This window comes from Buteo buteo, chromosome 5 (genome assembly GCF_964188355.1).
Source record: "Buteo buteo chromosome 5, bButBut1.hap1.1, whole genome shotgun sequence".
NCBI lineage: Eukaryota > Metazoa > Chordata > Aves > Accipitriformes > Accipitridae > Buteo > Buteo buteo.
This window is the reverse complement of record NC_134175.1, coordinates 6367421-6385236: the sequence shown is the minus strand read 5'-3', so window position 1 is coordinate 6385236 and position 17816 is coordinate 6367421. Positions and strand designations below refer to the sequence as shown.

At 49.4% G+C, this 17816-nt stretch overlaps 1 protein-coding gene across 6 annotated transcripts in view; it reads right to left on the bottom strand.

Moving 5' to 3' along the window:
* Positions 1 to 632: 632 nt before the first annotated feature.
* Positions 633 to 17816, bottom strand: part of DISP3 (dispatched RND transporter family member 3) — a 45880-nt gene continuing 28696 nt past the window's right edge. For 4 of the 6 annotated variants that reach the window (XM_075027408.1, XM_075027411.1, XM_075027413.1 and 1 more), the window contains 14 exons: positions 16893 to 17038; positions 15225 to 15386; positions 14653 to 14814; positions 14113 to 14235; positions 13368 to 13504; positions 12501 to 12682; positions 11920 to 12050; positions 11637 to 11812; positions 10459 to 10585; positions 9145 to 9290; positions 8623 to 8782; positions 8125 to 8238; positions 6988 to 7154; positions 633 to 6257 (listed from right to left, as the gene is read on the bottom strand). In XM_075027408.1, the coding sequence (XP_074883509.1) occupies positions 5895 to 6257; positions 6988 to 7154; positions 8125 to 8238; positions 8623 to 8782; positions 9145 to 9290; positions 10459 to 10585; positions 11637 to 11812; positions 11920 to 12050; positions 12501 to 12682; positions 13368 to 13504; positions 14113 to 14235; positions 14653 to 14814; positions 15225 to 15386; positions 16893 to 17038 (2296 nt within the window). In that variant the 3' untranslated portion in view covers positions 633 to 5894. The remainder of the gene's footprint in view (positions 6258 to 6987; positions 7155 to 8124; positions 8239 to 8622; positions 8783 to 9144; positions 9291 to 10458; positions 10586 to 11636; positions 11813 to 11919; positions 12051 to 12500; positions 12683 to 13367; positions 13505 to 14112; positions 14236 to 14652; positions 14815 to 15224; positions 15387 to 16892; positions 17039 to 17816) is intronic. The other 2 variants (XM_075027412.1, XM_075027409.1) reach the window with 2 other exon arrangements.

Below are 17816 nucleotides of genomic sequence, written 5' to 3'. Positions count from 1 at the left end.
AGTGTGAGCATACCCAAATGAGAGGGTGTGGGGAGCAAACCTCTCTCAGCACGGCTGCAAAGAGAGGTAAATGCCTGGGTCCTCCTCCTATCCTGCTGCTGGCCTCTGCGTGCATCGGTTCAGTGTAGTCCTGGGAAGTGCAGAGTAGCTCTTCACTGCTGCAGCACAGGACAGAGACAAAACCTTGACCAGAAGTTCATGCCAGGCATTGTGCATTGTGAGAAACTGCAGGGCCACAGGGTCAGGCAGGTGAATCCCCTTCTCATGGAGTCAGCGCAGAAGTGCCATCTTCATGCACTGGCAGAAGCACAGTATGGAATGCAGGAGTAAAAGGCCTCCACAAAACTTTGCTAAAGCTCCCGCTCGAGCCAGCCCTCCTGCAGACCTGTGTGGGATCCTGAGCTGGCTTTTCCAGACTGTCAGCTTTTCTGGATGTGCTAAGTTGGCTTCAAGGGGCCCGATTTCAGCACCAGGAAGAGACAATCTTGTGCACGTTGGGAACTGATGCTGTGGCCTCAGCCCTGCTGTATTACTTGCACACACAACACATAACCCGCCAATGCCACCCTGGCCAGCACTACGTTTACATGCAACAGTGACATGGTGACAAGTGAGGGCTCCAAACGTGCGAATGTCAAAATCTTTTATTTACAACAGTCTCCAAAAATCAAGGAACACTGAAAATAGTGAGGGTAGGAGACAACTTACAAAAGTAACACGCGTACGTTACATCAGGAATTGTGCTACATCACTCTGAGAACCGACACTCTAAGGTCTGCACACGACGTGGTGAAACGGCAGCGCCCTCCCTCCGTCCTTGGGGTGCTCACACCTCTTTCTCCCCTTGGCTTTTGAACCATCCTCCCTCCCGTTTGTTCTCTTCTACTCCCCCCTGCAAACCTTTCTACTCATGTGGTTGTTGCTCTGCCTCTGGTCCTGGCCATCACCCTCCTGTCCCCTCCAGCAACTGCCCAAAGGAGGAGTGGAAGGGAGAAAGCCAAACAACCAAACTACTACATCCTCAGGATGGAGACAGGCCTGAAAAGACTTTTAGCTCCAGGACTGTGGGTACTAAGCCAGGGCAGAGCAGTTAGCAGAGGCCTTTGAAAAACCTGTGAACTATGGCTTGTGTGCTATCTAGGGTGAGAAGTGATTTCGGAAGAAGTAACCAAGAGACTGAGAATTTGTCCTGCCTGGCTGCAAATCAATCTGCACAGCTTCCTTTGTGGACAGTGTGGGAGGATTTATACATGTCAGAGGGTTAAATAAAAAGCCTTTTATAACCTTCCAGGAGGGCAGGCTGCTCTGGTAATAAAATTCAGTGCAGGACAAGCTAAAAGAATTAGATGCCGTGACATAAAGCAACATCCCAGTTCGCTCCAGCAGAGACAAAGCCAGGGGTCTCCAGAGACCACTGCATCCAGACTACCGTATCAGTGGTCCCAGTAACTCTGTAAGCATGCCACACGTCCTTCTCCTTGGGGATATTTCTCAGGCTGCCTTTGCTCTGGCATAGTTTCAGATCCAACAGGGACTGAGAAACACAGCCCAACTCAGCCACTGATCCCCTTTCAGTATCTGCAGCTTTTGGAATTGCCGAGGTCAGTGTCCAAACCTGATGCCCCAGTTGCCTGTACAGACCCTGCGTGAACCCAGCACCTCAAGAGGCACCACAACGTAAGGAAACAAAGCAAGCAAGGAGACCTGGGTCTATTCCTTCCTCTGACACTGATCTTTGCAAATCACATCAACTCTGTTCCTCCTCGCTCCAAAGCTGGTTTCGACAGGGCTGTTGCGAGCAGGGACTCTCTCCCTGAGTGTCCACAGCCACGGGGAGCCTTGAACTCACTTAGCAGCTCCACTGAAGGCAACGAGCAGCAACACCAGCTCTGTGCATATATCACAGTGCTTCAACACTGGGGAGCAGTGCTCTTCTGCAACTGCCCTGGGCTGGCAGGGACAGAGCTTCTGGTGAGGACAGCACCCACTGCAATTTGTAGGAGACTGCACGGTTTCAGGATGAGCCCCATCCTGAAACATTAACATCAACTTTTCAGAATGTAACCCCCAAAACAGGATTTACTAGAAATAAAGGAGTAGGCAGTTAACAAAAATATTCCATTGCAGTGTGCTGTAACTGGGAACTTGTGTATATTTCTTTTTAATTGCAGCAAAATTGTTTTGAAATGGAAAATCAGAGCATTCTCTTCCAAGTAAGGCTGGTCTGCTGTGCTCTACTGTTTAAAAACATGAAAACTGACAGCTTCATATGAAGCTTTTTAACTCCCTAGCTTCCTCTGCTTGAGAGATTCTCCCTGAGACAAGCTCTAGCCACTTTTAGTCCAGACTCTGTGAGCACCTTGGGCACGAGCAGCTACCACAGAGAAGGCTGAACCTTGCTCAGCAAGACGACAGGGCCCAAGAGATGGTCTGGGAAACAGAGGAGTCATCAGAGAAAGAAGATAGGTAGAGATGTGGGAGGAATTAATTTAGGGCAAGCATCTGCTCCCGGAACAGTGCCAGACAGGTGAGGCCTTGCTTTTTATTGCTATGAGCATCTGCCTCAGGGCACCGATTCCCAGCAGGGCTGTCAGCCCCACCTTCACATTTGCTCAGATAAACCCATCCGTTTTCTTACCTCTATAATTTTATGAATATGTTCTAATCCCAAGGAAGACACTGCCTACATGGAGATGGATGTACACATCTGCTACCGATTTATTGTCTCCACAGACACTTGGGGAGATCAGGGTGTTGCAAACATTTTGGGGAAGGCTGGGCCCCATCTCTAAGCCTCTTTCACTCCATTGCACATGGAGAAAGCACCAGCCATCCTCAACATAGAGCTGTGCAGAGTGAAATGGTGACGGGGCAAGTGTCTAGTTAGATCTTAAGACCGGTGTCATGACTATGTTTAATCAAGTTTTCAGGTTACCAACATCCAGCAAGTCCTTGCAGTGAAAAGCATCACCTAGGATCATCTCCTGGCTCTACTGCTATCCTACTATAATCTGGAGTAAGTTCCTCCTCCTCTCCTTGCCTCAGTTTCCTTGCTGGAGGGGCACAATTTCCTCAGTACGCCTTTGTGAATCATCTGCTACAGCTCTGCACCTATCTCAGTCTCATTCTTCTTTCTGAATCACTCTAGCCATTGCTCTCCTTTTTCCAAGTACCACCTTCTGTTCCTTTCTGGACAAACAAGGGCAAGGTGAAGTCCTGCTCCAGCTAGTGCCAGCCAGCCCTTCTGCACTAAGCAAGCCTGGGCTGGCCAGAGAGGAGAAGGGAAAAATGATAACTTGTCCTTTCCCCTGCCTGCTCCAGAAAACAGATGAAAACCTGTCAGGTGCCAAGAAATCTGTTATTTTTGTCTGCAGATCAGATGCTGCCAGATCAGACCCAAGAGACATAAAAGGTTTTCCACTACTTTGAAATTAATCTTTGCCTTCCAAGAGTGGCTGAATGAATGGTCCCAGCATGGTGTGTCCAGAATCACTCTGGAGGTCGGGGGCTTACAGAGCGTCTTTATAGTGAGCACAAACATAGGACACCAGGGGCTTAAATGAGCTTTAAACTTGGCAGGATTCAAAGCACATCTATGCCTTGTCTTAAAGACCTTTCAAGGTTTCTTCATGCTCATAGAAGGAGGAACTTCCTCTAAGGGTGTCTCAGCACCTCATTCTCTTGTCTGGTGACCTTGCGAATATCCATGAGCTTTAACACCCCAAAGAGTTTGAAGCATTAGCTAAATTCAGGTCAAGCCACCAGCCAGAGCATCCATGGCAGCAGCGCTAGGGCTACCTTACTCTGCTCTGCAGCACCCACACAGGTCTCATGGGGCTGTACATCATCAGCATACTGCCCTCTATGCCCACTGCCACTTAGTAGTGCTCAGGGCACCACTACTAATTAAATTTGGAGAACAGACATAGGGAAAAGCATGGCTTACAGATCAATGTTGGGGCTGAACTGTGCACAGCAGTCATCAAAGCAGCACAGCTTAAGGATAGCAAAAAATCCTTTCCAGAACCATTTATTCCTGGGCACAGGGTTCATTATGAAGGGACTGGTGCAGATCAGAGATAGGTGCAAGGAACATTTAACAGTTTGCAGAAAGAGGTAACTAGGCTGCACCATGGGATGACAAGGAAGAAACCAGGTCTGCTCAGGCTCTCACCACCCTCACTGCCTGCAGCAGGACTGCTCTGGATTGCCCCTGGCAGCAACATGAGTCCTGTCCTGGCACTCCTCTCTCCAGCTGACGCCTTGGGGAACCTAGTTTAGGAACAAACATTTGATCCGATTTCACAGGGATGACATGATGTGAAGGTGTAAGACTGGCAGGGATCAGAGCAGGGATACACTGAGCCAGGCAGAAGCAGCTGCTGGTCTGTCTCAGCAGCACAGTGCCCAGAACTTGGCTGGCAATGGGGATGTGCTTCCTGGAATTTCCATCTTAAAAAGGGGGTCAATCCAGATGGAGAACACAAAGCCACCAGGGACATGGTATCTGCAAACAAACGGAGGCAGGCTGCTTTCCGGCCACCCCTCTCTATTGGCATCCCTGTAAATAACATTTAATGCATCTCCCAGGGGGCACGACCCCTCCCCTTCTGCCGAGGACCACATGTGCTGCATATCAATGCACACACTTAGCTATTTCAATTTTAAAAGTATGATAGAATCAGTGATGCTTAAAATGTACTTGTTAATGGCACCAGTTTGCGATTTCATTTTACTTTAATATAAGCCATCTGCTCTGAGCAGGCAGCAGCCGCAGGCTGAAACTCCGCTGCCCTCACGTCTCCACAACTGAGGGTGTCTCTAAGGTGCCACAGAGGATGCACCACCGTTTATCCGTGCGTGCCACCAGGTATGGGCTCTACCTGGCCCCAGTGGTTAGCCTGTCCTCAGGCTAAGAGCTGACTGCTATGACCAAAAGGCTCTACAGGGCCCTCAAGGCTGTTTTCTTTCCACCATGAAGAGCAGAGTCAGTGACTGGTGAGGTCACACACTGAGCAGGAGGTAGGACTGGGCAGCAATACTACCTTGGCCTCACTACTGAGATGAGACGAGGGCAGGTCGCTGAGGGCACCGCTTGCATTCCTGATGGCTGTTCACAGACCCAAGTGATCCCAGCAAAAGGTGCGCTGTCCCTTCAGAAAGCAGGGGAAAGCCATGCGTTCTGATGCTCTCCACAAATGACGAAAGCAGGTCACTGCAGGTGGTGCCACCCAGCATGTCTAGTTTGGATCCCACAATGACACCCATAACAGCTCTTGTGCAGCAAGTTCACTGCTGGTCTAGCTTGGGTACAGGGCTAAGGGTTCCAGAAAACGCTGTTTCCCATGCCTGTCCAACAGCTCACTGCTGTTTTTGAAGGCTCAGGTAATGAGGCACAGGCTTGGCGTGGGGGTAGGACATCACCTCAAGAGTCATCGTTGCAATGCTGACCTTGGCCAAGGGGAGAGGAGGGGCAGAGGGAAGGGTTTTGAAAGGGATCAGATGGCCTTCCCACCTTCTCCTCTTTTAGCTTTGCGGTTCCAGAAAGCTCTGTTCAGTTAAAAAAAAAAAAAGAAAAAAAAAAAGAAAAAGAAAAAGAAAAAAGAAAGTAAAAGCAGAAAGAAAATTGAGAGAAGGAGCCCTCCTCCCCTCCTACTCACAGCCTGAGGTATTCCCTGGGCAGCCCTCACTGTCCATCATCCATCCACCACTACCCAAAATAAATACAAGTTTAGAGCAAAACCCATTAGAAAATAAAGTGCATCTGGAGTTGAAAAACTTCTGGAAAAAGGGGCTTTTTTTCCTCTTTTTTTTTCTTACAAAAAATATCCTTTAAAAAAAAGAAAAAAAGAAAGGGAGCAAGAGGATAGAGCATGTGGCTCTTGGCATAGGGTTTACAGGGCTGTCCCGTTAGGGAGAGGGATCTTAAATCCACTCTTCAGCAGGGCAAGGCAGATGCATAGACCCAGCAGGCCAGCAAGAAGCACCCCCACCACAGCCTTGAGGCAGGAAGTCCTGCTGCGGATGAAGGTGCCAGGCCCCATGATGCTCAGCAGGGCTGTGCTCACAGTTAATGTGTACAGGATGGAGACTCCTGTGTTGAGGGCCACAATCTTCCCAAACTTAGCAAAAGGGGCAATGATGCAGAAGAAGAGCGGGACGGTGGCAATCACTGTGGTGACGGCGCTCGAGACAATTGCCACACCCACGTGACGGACTGCTTCAATCGTCCTCCACTGGCGGCACGCTGTGGGGTCCTGGCAGAAGGGACAGCAGTGTTAAGGGGGAGTGGGGACAAGCACATGGGGCTGCACTAATATTTTAGCCTTTGAGAGGGTGGCTTAGCTCATTGGGTCCTGGTCCAGGACAAAGATGCTACGTGAGCGCGGATCGGACAGTTCATGCAGTCTCTGAACATACTGGGCAAACAGCCATGAGGTTAAAACCACTACAGGCGAAGTCTGCCGGATTTTGTGCCTCCTTTCAGCCACATCAGACTGACTGCTGGGCTTACGCAACAGAGGCACTGCATGCAGACACTATACCTGGGATCAGAGATCCTCAAGCTTTTGTGGTCTCCATCTTCCCAAAGAAGCAAAAGATGTTAACAAGGCCAGAGAAGACCTGGAGGTCCAGCACAGCACAGCAAAGCAATTTGCAAAGGTTACAGAATGAGCGTAGGGCCATTCCAGCACAAGACTGCCTTCACTAGGACACAAAAAGGGGTTGCTTTGCACACAGCTGTGGCCAGTAAGAAAGAGACAACCATGTGGGTTGGACCCTCAGCTGGGTTTACTGTACTTGGGTACACATGCTCGTATCAGTCTGACCATTCAGCTGGACCAGCAGCAAGCATCCCAGGCATGCTGTGAGGGTGGCAAGACACATCTCCCCTTGCCCATCATGCCTTAGGTCCTGCATCACAGCCAAGTGGCATGAAGGGCATAAGAGGAACAGATGCAAGGCTATAGGAAGAAAAGAGCTCACCTCTGCCTGGTGTAGTGGCAGGTTTTCCCCTGCCAGCAGGTAGCCCTCCACCAAGTGCACGCAGTAATCAACAGAAGAGCCAACGAGGATGGAGAGGGAAATGGCTTCCACAGCTCCCATTTCCCAGCCAGACCAGTACATGATTGTCACCACCAAGCAGACCACCCCTGTGTGAAGAAGGTCATGTTAGGCAAATATAAAGGACTCTAGGACTGCTGCCCAGGCCTACTGATACAAGTCAATCACTGGGGAGTTTGGGATCATACCGCTGCAGGTCTGCATGCTAGCCAGTTTAATCTTGTACACACTCCCTCCTGCCCACAGAGGCAAACACTTCCCTCAACTTCCCTTTCCATAGGGACCATTCAACAAGGTAATCAGACCTGCTGGGGATAGTGAAGCACCTAGTTAAATATTAAGCAAACTGACAGATGCCAGTCTAGACTAATGCTTGCTAAATGAATCCAAACTCAGGAAAGAGGGCCCTTTGTTTTGCTTGCTGGAGTTACACAGACGCTGAGCACATGCACAAGTTTTTCTCAAAGGCAAGAGTGATGTTTGTTTGTGAGTCATGTGTGGGAGACTAAGTGGTTTTAAAATGATAGATTTGATTTTTCAACTGAGAAGTTTAGCAACACACTTAGACCACAATATCGTCAAATCACCAGCCAGGGAGAGGGAACTATTTACAAATTTACCTCAAATACTAACAAAACTGCTAAAATATTCAGCTTTTAAAATCTCCCACTGCTTAGAAACAGCAGCCATGGTGCAGATCCTTGGGAAGTAGTGCAATTGTTATTCAGAGCATGTGGGACTTAATCACATTATTATACATAACAGGCAGGGATGGCATTTGTGTAGCTAAAACCCTTATTTAAACAAATAGAAGGGATTGTGTAGATAAAACACGCTGGGAATTAGACACACAAATCTATTTTCCCAATGAGGTTCCCATGCATTTGTTAAGAGTTTCTCCCATTCACCTACATATTATCAGGACTGGCTCCTGGAGAGCCAGAAGGATTTACACAGAGTAAGAGCAATTCAGTTCAAATCACCAGAGACTCAGCAGTGCCACAACCCACCAATTTCAGACAAAGGGAAGGCTTGACATATTGGAATTGGTGTTTTTACCTAAAATGCTGAGCAGCACTGGCAGCAGGAGGAGGATGTGAGTGGTAAACACCGCCACTGCAGCCACACAAATAACCAGCGAGAGGACGAGACCATACAGGGCACTCTGCACTCCTGGAAGAAAAAGGGCCAGCTAATTTGACTCCTGGAAGGCAACAGCTGGGATGAGAAAGGCACCATGTCCCTGTTGGCAACAAGGCAGGCAGGGACTCACTGCGGGGAGATTGGAAGGGAAGGATGAAAGTGGAGAGTGGATGATCAACTTCTTGCCTCTCACATCAGCTGGGCAGAGTCCCTTCCTTTCTCTACTTCCCTGGGGTCTGCCTAGGATTTTGACAGTATAATGCTGCTTGGGGCAGAAACAAGCTTTAGGAGTTCGCACAGCAATGGTAAGGGACTGAAGATGTAACACGTGCCCATCAAATGGGACAGAGTGTGCTGTGAAGATGTATCACAGAGCATGGGCTCCTCAGGGAGGGAAACATGGCGGTCACTTGCCTATAATCTCCATGAAGATCTGCTTCCAGTGCTCACAGGTCTGGAAACCGTGCCGGAGAGCAGAGCCCTCTGGGAAGAGCTGGAGTTGCTGCTGCAGGAATGTCTCCCATTTCAGGTAGTCAGCATATGTCTGGAAGGAAGATTTCCCTTTGTAGGTTGTCTGTAACAAGATGAACATGTTATTCTTGTGTCCTGCTCTTTGGGGCAGGGTATGCATGGCAAGGGAAGAGGTAGAAGCAGCCAGCTGGAGCTGCAGCACCAGGCAGAACTGGCAGTGGCATATGGGCAAATCTGCCACCAGCTCTTTGCCTGAGCTCTCACAGTAAGAGCCAATTGTGGCATAAGCAGCCACTTCTAGTAACTTGTGAGTGCAGGCATCCGTCTGCAACAACGCACAAACACTAGCAAACACTAAATTATGGCTGCAAATGGAAGTGGCCAGTGCAGAAAGAGCAGAGCTAACCCCCCAGAATTCACAAGAAGAAACTGTCACAAGGATAGATGGTGATGCCATGTGCTCACCGATTCAAATGCCATGGAGATCCACTGCACCTTCCCATCCTTCACCCCCACTGCCCCATGAGAGAGCTGTCCGGGCAGCAGGTTTGGCTCAGGGATGTTCTTGCACTCAGGATGCAACATCTGCAGAAAGGAGGAGATGCTGTAACCTGGAAAGAAAGAAAGAGCAGGGGATGAAGAACAGGACAGGAAAAGGAAACATGTTGGAGCAAGGTGGGAAAAAATACCCAACAGAAAGTTGCAGGCCCCATTTGTCAGCAGCTGCTTCCCCTTGCAACTCTAACTTGCCAAAGCCCTTGAGGTCTCAGCACCAGAGCCCTCAGCTGTTGCTGGCTTGAAAGGGCACTCTGTGCCATCAGCACTGGACAGGGCACTACCAACCCTGTTTGTCCCCAGCTGTCAGGAAGCAGTATGAACAGAAAGTGCTGAGGAGCTGTCTGCCTGGCCTCAAAGGGATTTTCGCCAGGTCCGAGAGACTGGCTTTTGGCCTGAAGCCAACATACACTTCCTAGACTCAACTCCACAACCTTGTGACTTCTGAAGTTGCAAGAGAGAGTCACTGGTTGGGTATGTGAAGCCACAGGGGCAGTGAGTAGCCTCATCACAAGGAGATCAGGTGTGATTTGTTCGTTATTCAGATGCTAAGAAGATATTTACTTGTCCAAAAGATTAAGTGTATCACAAGCAATACCCATGACTGGAAAGAACAGATACAATTCTGTTCTTATCTTCCCTGGATTAAATCCCAAAGAATATTCCCAGTGTCTTCGGAGTTAAAGACACCATTTCTCTTTCTCATCTCCCAGAAAGCACAATGAGGGGCATGTTCTAGAAGGGTAAAGCTGCCTTGGGAAGAAAAGGGCAGCAAGAAGCAGCCACCCTTTCTGGTTTGCTGTTGAGGATCCCAGCTCAAACAAACACTGCTGTGAACAGAGCTGCAGAATAGGAATCTGATGTTCCTGTCCCACTCGCTGTGTATTTCTTATCCCCCAAATGGTTGGCACAACACACGGAAGCATGAGGTGAATGGCCCATGGAGATGGGAGCTGTGACTTAAGCCAGGTACAAACAGGCAGAGCTGTGCTGCAGCCAGATCAGGAGAGCTGACTGCTGAGAAACACCTCTCCTCCCTGCACTGCCTGTATTTGTCATTGACTGGTACCTCCTTTTCCTATCCCTGCTTCATCAAGCTGGGATCTGAAAGTTTAAAAGCCCTTATCAGCCACTTTTTCTTCAGACTGGGGGGTGAGAACCAGTCTCCACCCAGGGACCCAGAATCCCCCCAAGGAGTCTGTGGCTGGTGTTAGTCCTACCTACCAGAGGGCAGGCACTGAGCCCCTCCTGGCTTCACTAGCTCGGTGTTGCTGGCTATGGCTTTGCAGAGGCGGCACAGGTTGCCAATCTCTTTGAAGAGGTCGAAGCTGTCATCATAGATAACGCTGCCCTTTCACAAGGAGACACAACAATAAGAGCACCACACGTGAGGCATACACACAGCAACTGGCACAAGAAGGCAGAAGCCGAGTCGTCTCCTGGCTACACAGCCTGGGACTAGCTTATACAGACCTTATACAGACAGGTTATACAGTGGAAGAACCCAGCAGACATCTTTGCCTCACCAGATAACCCAGGAAGAAACTACATGCTGCCTGCTCCCCACCCACCTCCAAAAAAAAAAAAAAAAGTGGTGGGGGGGGAAGGCAGGCAGTATGACAGAAGCACTAATAAATGAATAGCCACCATACCATGCCCAACACCATTAGGGTCTGCCTAAGGAGCAGCTCTGAAGCCCTAGCAGCGCCCAGCACGGAACTCCAGTTTTCTGCACACTCCACTGCCTGCATTTCACACTGCCCCCTCCAGAGGAAACAGGCAAAAGCCGATTCTGCATAGTGCCCCCAAACCATAAGGCAGGAAGAACAGCAGAAAACTGAAGTGCATTTGCTAAGTAACCAGAGCTAAGCATATTTTTTCTGGAGAAAGGCTGTGAACGTGTCAAGGTATCAGATCTGGGAGAGAAGCTGTTCCTGGAAAAGTCACATTTAGTAACCTTTCCCCAGAGTAATTGATTTCTATTTTTTCATGTTAATATCTCATAACAAGATAAAAAATTATAGAAAAATATCAGTTCCCTGGATCTTGAATTTGTAGTGAGATTTTCATACTCAGCTCAAGATGGGTTTGCTTCTAAAATCCTCAGGAAAGCCAGATTTAGACTCAAAATTAGAAGGTTAGATACTGCATTCAGAAAGGGATTTTCTGAAAAGTCTGAAGTGATTTCAATAAGGGCTTCCTAATCTCCATTATTTGTGAATTTGCTAGAACAGAAATGTACTTTTAGCTCATCACAATGCTACCATCTCTGCTATTCCATCTGTCTAGACTGCTGGAACACGCTGCCTGGGCTGTGGGGATTAATTAAACACCATCCAGGGAGACCGTCCTTTACTCATCAGCCCCGAGCATGCCTGTCCAGCATGCCAGAATGTGTGTACCATGTCTCCGATGACGTGGTTGTCCGGGCGTCTCGTGCGATTAACACCTCTGATACCAAACACTACAAACACCATGGCTCCTGTGTCTACCAGTGGTCGCACTGCTGGCTTCCCACAGCCCGTGTTCATGCAAGGATTAAATCCAGAAGTGGCTGACAGTTTTGCTTTGGGTGCTGCTGTCAAATACAGAAGAAAGGTTGGTTACATCAGAAGGCAGCAAAAAAGGGTCTGGCTCTCTGGACCTGACAGTCAGACATGGCTGAACAGGTCCTCATCAGCTTACCTTTCTCACTGGGAACATAGAGGATGCCTTTGGTGGGTCCATCTGGGCTAGAGCTGAGAAGACAGCCAGGAGGTGCTACACACACTCGGCCATGGTAAGGGGGCTTATGCGACTGGGCAAAATACAGTTTCCTGTGCAGCAAAGAAAGTTCGTTATGGGGGACCAGAGGTAGTAAAGATGAAGTGTCCAAAGCATTACATGGAAACAGATGTTCTCAGGGACAGAAGAAAAAGGTGGGCAACTCCAGATCTGGTTCCCTAGCCATTGCATATTCTGTGCTGCCTGTTCAGTCCAAGAGTTCAGGTGCGTAAGGGCAACACCAAGATCGGCACTGTCTTTTTGACACCCAGAGAAGCAACCAGTCACAGTCCTGCACCTGTCAAGCCTTTGGCATGTTAATGACGCTATGGGCCTGCAGAATAACTTTGCAAAGATGGGGCACATTTGCAGCAAAGAAAGTCCTAGGGCCATGGATGTCATCAGCTGAGGGCAGGACTGGCACTGGACATTAGGCATCCCCTATCAGACACTCAGTTGTGCTGTTTTTGCTGCCTGGCCCTAAGTGGGTTTTGGAAGGTTACCGTGTTCGCTGTTGCTCCTTGGCGGCCACGTAGAAACTGAAGTCGAACTTCCAGCCTCTCTTGGTGTCACAGGACAAGGTGGTCATCATCCACTTCCTGGGGCTCGTCTGCTTAAGCAGCCCTACTGTGGACACACAAGCTGTCAGCTTCCTGGTGAAGTTACCGAAAGGCACTCTATACACCTAAGCAATGGATTAATGAAAACAGACACTTAACTCCACAGGGTTGCAGCCTGTTGCACATTAGCATCACACACTCCCCTCCTCCCTGAGCACTGGCACAGCCACACAGAACGAGTACTGCAGGCACAAACCCAGCCAGCCCCCAACCTGTCTCCTTCCCAGGGCTGGCCAGTGTGTCATGGGGCCCCTTGCCACCCCCACTCTCTGTGGCCTAGGCTGAATGGTGGCTACTCTGTCCAGGGTGAGGGACATCTGAAAGCGAGTCCTCCTGGGGGTGTGTGTGCCCAATATGGCCTATACACAAGCAGTGTTGCCCGCTTGCCTGTGTCTGTGGATGTACAGAAGGAAGCAGTGGGAATCCAGTTGTCTCAGTAGCAGTTTCTACTAGAATGAGCTCAGCTGATGATGACAGGCCTCATCTGATCTCCACAGACACCCACACTTCTGCTCCCATTGCTGACAGTCACATTGCAACAGCAACAGGTAAGTATTGTGGCACTAGGAGGCATAATCTTTAATGATGCCAGGCACAATGCCCTCCATGTTAGCTACCTTACTGCAATGCCCTGCAGATTTCACCCTGAGCTACTTAGGACCCTGTGGAGAGACAGGAGGAGGCTCTTATGCTCACCTGTTGAGTGCTGCACTCTTGATAGAGGGGTCCGACATCCCTGGACCGACTCACCTGGAATGAAGGCACCTCCCCGTCTCCCGGTGACACCGTCTGCCAGGGGGCAGGGACACTGGCATTCAGTGAGAATCTGTAGATGGCTGGTCTTCCCTTGCTTCTGGACTTGGAGATATACACAGTCCCCTGGAGATCTGAAGAAAACAGAGGCCATGAGGGCTAGTGGTACTTCTCAATCAGCAAACCCTACAGATATGGGCAGCAGCAAAGGAGGGTTCTTGTGGTCTGCTCTCTCCTCTGGGGCAGCAGGCATAGCCTTTGCCTTCTAGCAGCACAGCACACCTTTCAAAGGTACTCACAAATATGTCCTGAGCTGCAGTAATTCCTGATGGCTTACTGATTCATGTCATCTTGGGACCTGGCCCAGTAACCCTTTTATCCTCAAAATCCCCTGCAAAGCAGGCTGAATTTACTGTCTTCATGGCCTGCCAACAAGGTTGTGACATAGGACCGGGATGCAAAAGCTCTGAGCTCCTAGCCCAGTACTCAGACCAGAGGGATCTGTCACTAGACTGTACTGCCACCTGGGTTATAGGACCATGTCCTAGAGAACAGCAGGCATTCAGGAAAGGGGGATTATAATGATGCCCCTTACATCCAGCACCGAGCTAGGGCTCAGCAGGGCAGGGTCTGAAGAGAATTATTCCCCATCAGCTATTTATAGATCATATGATTTAGTTTTCACCTGAGTGGATCCTTGGGCCCTGGATACAAATGTAGTCACTCATCATGCCCTACTTACCTTGCTGCCCTGTATCACTTATGCTCCCTTTGCTTCCCCAAGGTGACCCTGAGCCCCTCTTCTTTTTTTCCAAGGAGGTTCGGATGTTGTTCTGCAAACTGTGGGGCTTTTCCTGAAACAAACCTGTCCCACAAGGTTAGTCAGGGAGGAAAGAGCAAATGGCATGACAAGAGACCTGCCAGCCCTGCACACACCACAGACTCTGCTGCTGAACACCAAACCCTAAGCAGGGAACACAGAGCCACAGACCCCCAGCTTGTCACTACCATGTGACCAGCACTTATGTGTAAAAGTCGTCAGTTTTCATGGACTATAAAGGAATTGCTCCAGCAGAAATACTCTGGCAGTTCCTGGCTAAAGCAGGAAATAATTTTCAAAATTCTCCACTCCTACAGGCAACTAGACCACCCCACTCCCAATATGCGCCTCCCTTCAACAGGGTCCATCCAATGTCCAATGAGATATTTGAACAATGTAGGCCTCCAGCTCAGGGCTTAGGCCAGGCTGCACCCACCATGGTCTGGGGACCAGCACTCTCACCTGAGCAGGTAATACAGGAGATGCCTTCAGCACTCAGGTTGTATTTCAGGTCTAGCAGCACCTGGATGTTAGTGTCTGGCCGGAACAAGACTGGAGCACGGCTAGCTGGATGGAGGCGGCTAGCAAAGAATATGGACAGGAGCAAAACAAGGAGAAAGAGCCCTGCAAGGAGAAGCCCAGGTAAGTGTGTGGGATCCTACGTGCATCTTGCACTTAGGACATACTCAGACAGCAGGGGTGTGGCAGAAAGGTGGTATTTTCAACAGGAAAAAGGAACAGCCTCTAAAGCACAATAACAGCTGGACTTTCTTGTAATGAGCCCCATGCCTGGAAAACCCCATGAGGACTTGCCATTTTGGATCTGAGTGAAAGGAGAGGGATGGAAAAGTCTGAGTTCCTCATGCAGTTCCCTTAGTGACTGTTCTGGGGACACTCTTCCACTGAGTTAGAAGCCAGCTACTATGTCACTTTTCTCAACCTCTTGTCACTAATAATCAAGGCTTGGGGACCGATTGAGATGCTATCAAACCCTCTAAAATCCATGCAGATGGAATACCCCCCTCCTTCCTTACCCACAATCACCCATCTGCTCTTCACTGCAGACCACAGCACCCAGTGTTCCAGCAGTTCCTGCAGATGAGTTATCAATTGACCCCGGTTACTCTTCTCTGCAGGGAGCTGCAGATTTTCTGGCATCACAGATACCAAGGGGACATCCCCCATTTCCAGGGAGCCTAGAAAGAAAGAGAAATCAAAGGCAGTCTCAGTGCTCAGTGTCATGAATGTCTCTCATAGCTTTCTGCTCTCCTTTACAAAATCTTCTGCAAGGTGCTGTACAACTCACTCAAGCTAAAGAGATGGAATAAGACCCAGGCAGAGGCAGTGGCTTCCCAGGATGTCATAGGAAACATCTTTGTCAAGTCACTGCCATGTGACAGCTACACTTCTAAATCCATAGCTCAGTCCAAAGCCTATGCTTCAGGCTATTCTTCCTCTGCCAGACCCCACTAACATTGTCCATAAGGTCACAGGGACACTGCATGCTTCTGGGGCCAAGCAAAATTTGTCCCTGTCCCACTAAGTATGTTTTACAGCTAATTGCATGCCTCTGACCTCTTCCTGACTGCAGTCTGGCTCCTATCTGATCTCTTTACTCCAGCTCAGGGATGCCTAGGGAACTGCCTTCTTCTCTATGTGTGAGAAGCAGAGATTTGCTGTTGTGGGGTCAAAGTGTGCCTGGCATGCTGTACATCTGACCCACAGACCATGCTTTGTCACCAACTGGAACAAGCTGCTTTGCTTCTTCACAAGTTACCTGATGCCCAGGGGCCCTGGAGAAAAGCATCCTAATGTTTACTCTGCTCAAGGGAAGGAGTTATTTCCCTACATTACCATTGCATGTGACTCTGGCATACTAAGGAGACAGCTCTTGCTGCACAGTGCTAAAGCTTAGTTGTCTGTCTATCAAAGGCAGCTCAGAGCCTCCTCTGCAGGGAGGGGGTCTGCACACTGCTGTGGGACTGGTGGACTCTCAACCATTGATCCATTTGCCTCCAGTTCCAGTTTGCTGTTAGGCCTGAAAACTACTCTCTGCCCAGACCACTTCCATTGGGGGTTTTAAAAGGAAGAGATCCCAGCACGTTTTAAAAAGCCAAGTACAACAGAACGTGACCCTGTAAGCACCCTTATCTTCGATCAGGTCTATAAGGATTATCTGTTGCTAACAACAGCTAGGAAATTTCTGGGCTCTTTTTCTAGATTGCTTATGTGGTCTCAGGCAAGTCACTGCCCTCTTCTTGACACGACGGAAGAGATGCTCTGAGGAGGTGGTGCTGGAGAATAACTAAGTGTTCTCTCACCTGCTTCTCAAATGCAGTGCTCTGTATGGCAGGGAAGAGGGGAAAACTCTTACTCAAAGGTGAGCTATCCTGGTGCTATAGGTTAGATGTGTCATGGCTACATCCATGTCACAATCAGTGATTCCAGCCAGAAAGTACAATCCACGTTAGACCCAAGAGGACTAGCAAAGCAGTTAGAAAGCATGTATCGACACCCACTAAAGATCTCAAAGCAACTCACAACCATTAGTGAGTTCAGACTCCTACAACCTCCTGTGTCAGCACCATCTCCAGCTTAAAAGAAGGGAAACTGAGGCACAGGCCAGTGGCAGGGACAGGAGGAACTGCAGGATGAACAGGGCAGTGTGGTCCCCCTGAAGGCACAACACAGCAGGCACATACCAGGCTCTTCCTCCACACTGAGCAGTGGGATGTCATCATCAAGATAGGGAAGCGTCTCTCTGCCTGCTCTGGAGGTGGCCTCCGAGGCAATGAAGAGATCTTCAGCCAGGTGCAAGGCACTCTTTTTGGTGCACTTCTGACTACAGCTGGATTGGAGCACGGAAGGAGACAAAAGCATGAGTTTTAAGCCACATACCCTGCAAAGAGTTACCGGTGGGCTCCTTCAGTGACAAGGAGAGCAGCAACAGCCTGCTCCAATTACTTGGAAAGAAAACAGGCACTGCCATGAGCAATTTCCATTGCTAAGTGCTGAGAGGTCAGGGGCTGAGCAGCTATGGCAAAGCAGTAGCAGGCTGGGCTGTATACACAGAGCAGGGCTGAGCAAGGAACACTGGGCTCTGAGTGATCAGCAGTTTCAGCAGTTCATCTCCCTGCTAATGAATTAAATCAGGCCAGGTCATCTGCACTGCTAAAGAGCAGGGGAAGGGGAAATGTGCTGACTTTCAAATACAAATCTGCATGCCCTGCTTGTGCTCACAGGCAGAAGCAATGTTGATCTGTCTGCCTTGCAGTGCTTGTGTCTCCACAGCTAGAGGATTTAGCTGTGCAGTAAGTGCTCTGATGACTCAAATGGCTCCAATACTCCATGGGATTCAATGAAGAGGTATGACTGGCATTGCAGTCTGGCTCCTGGGAGGCACCTGTGTGTACACCAGGGGGAATGAAACTGGGACCTGGGCCTTCCATTTTTCTCCACTCTGGAATGGCAGAAGTTAAAGTTTGCTTCTGTTGGAGACTAACAGGGAATGACAAAGCCAAGCTGCCTAAGGGGACGAGGATAACTGAGAGGATAGGGCAGGGATTTGCACACTGCCTTGGCCGTGAGTTCCACAACAACTTCCCACCCACACAAGGAGGCTCCAG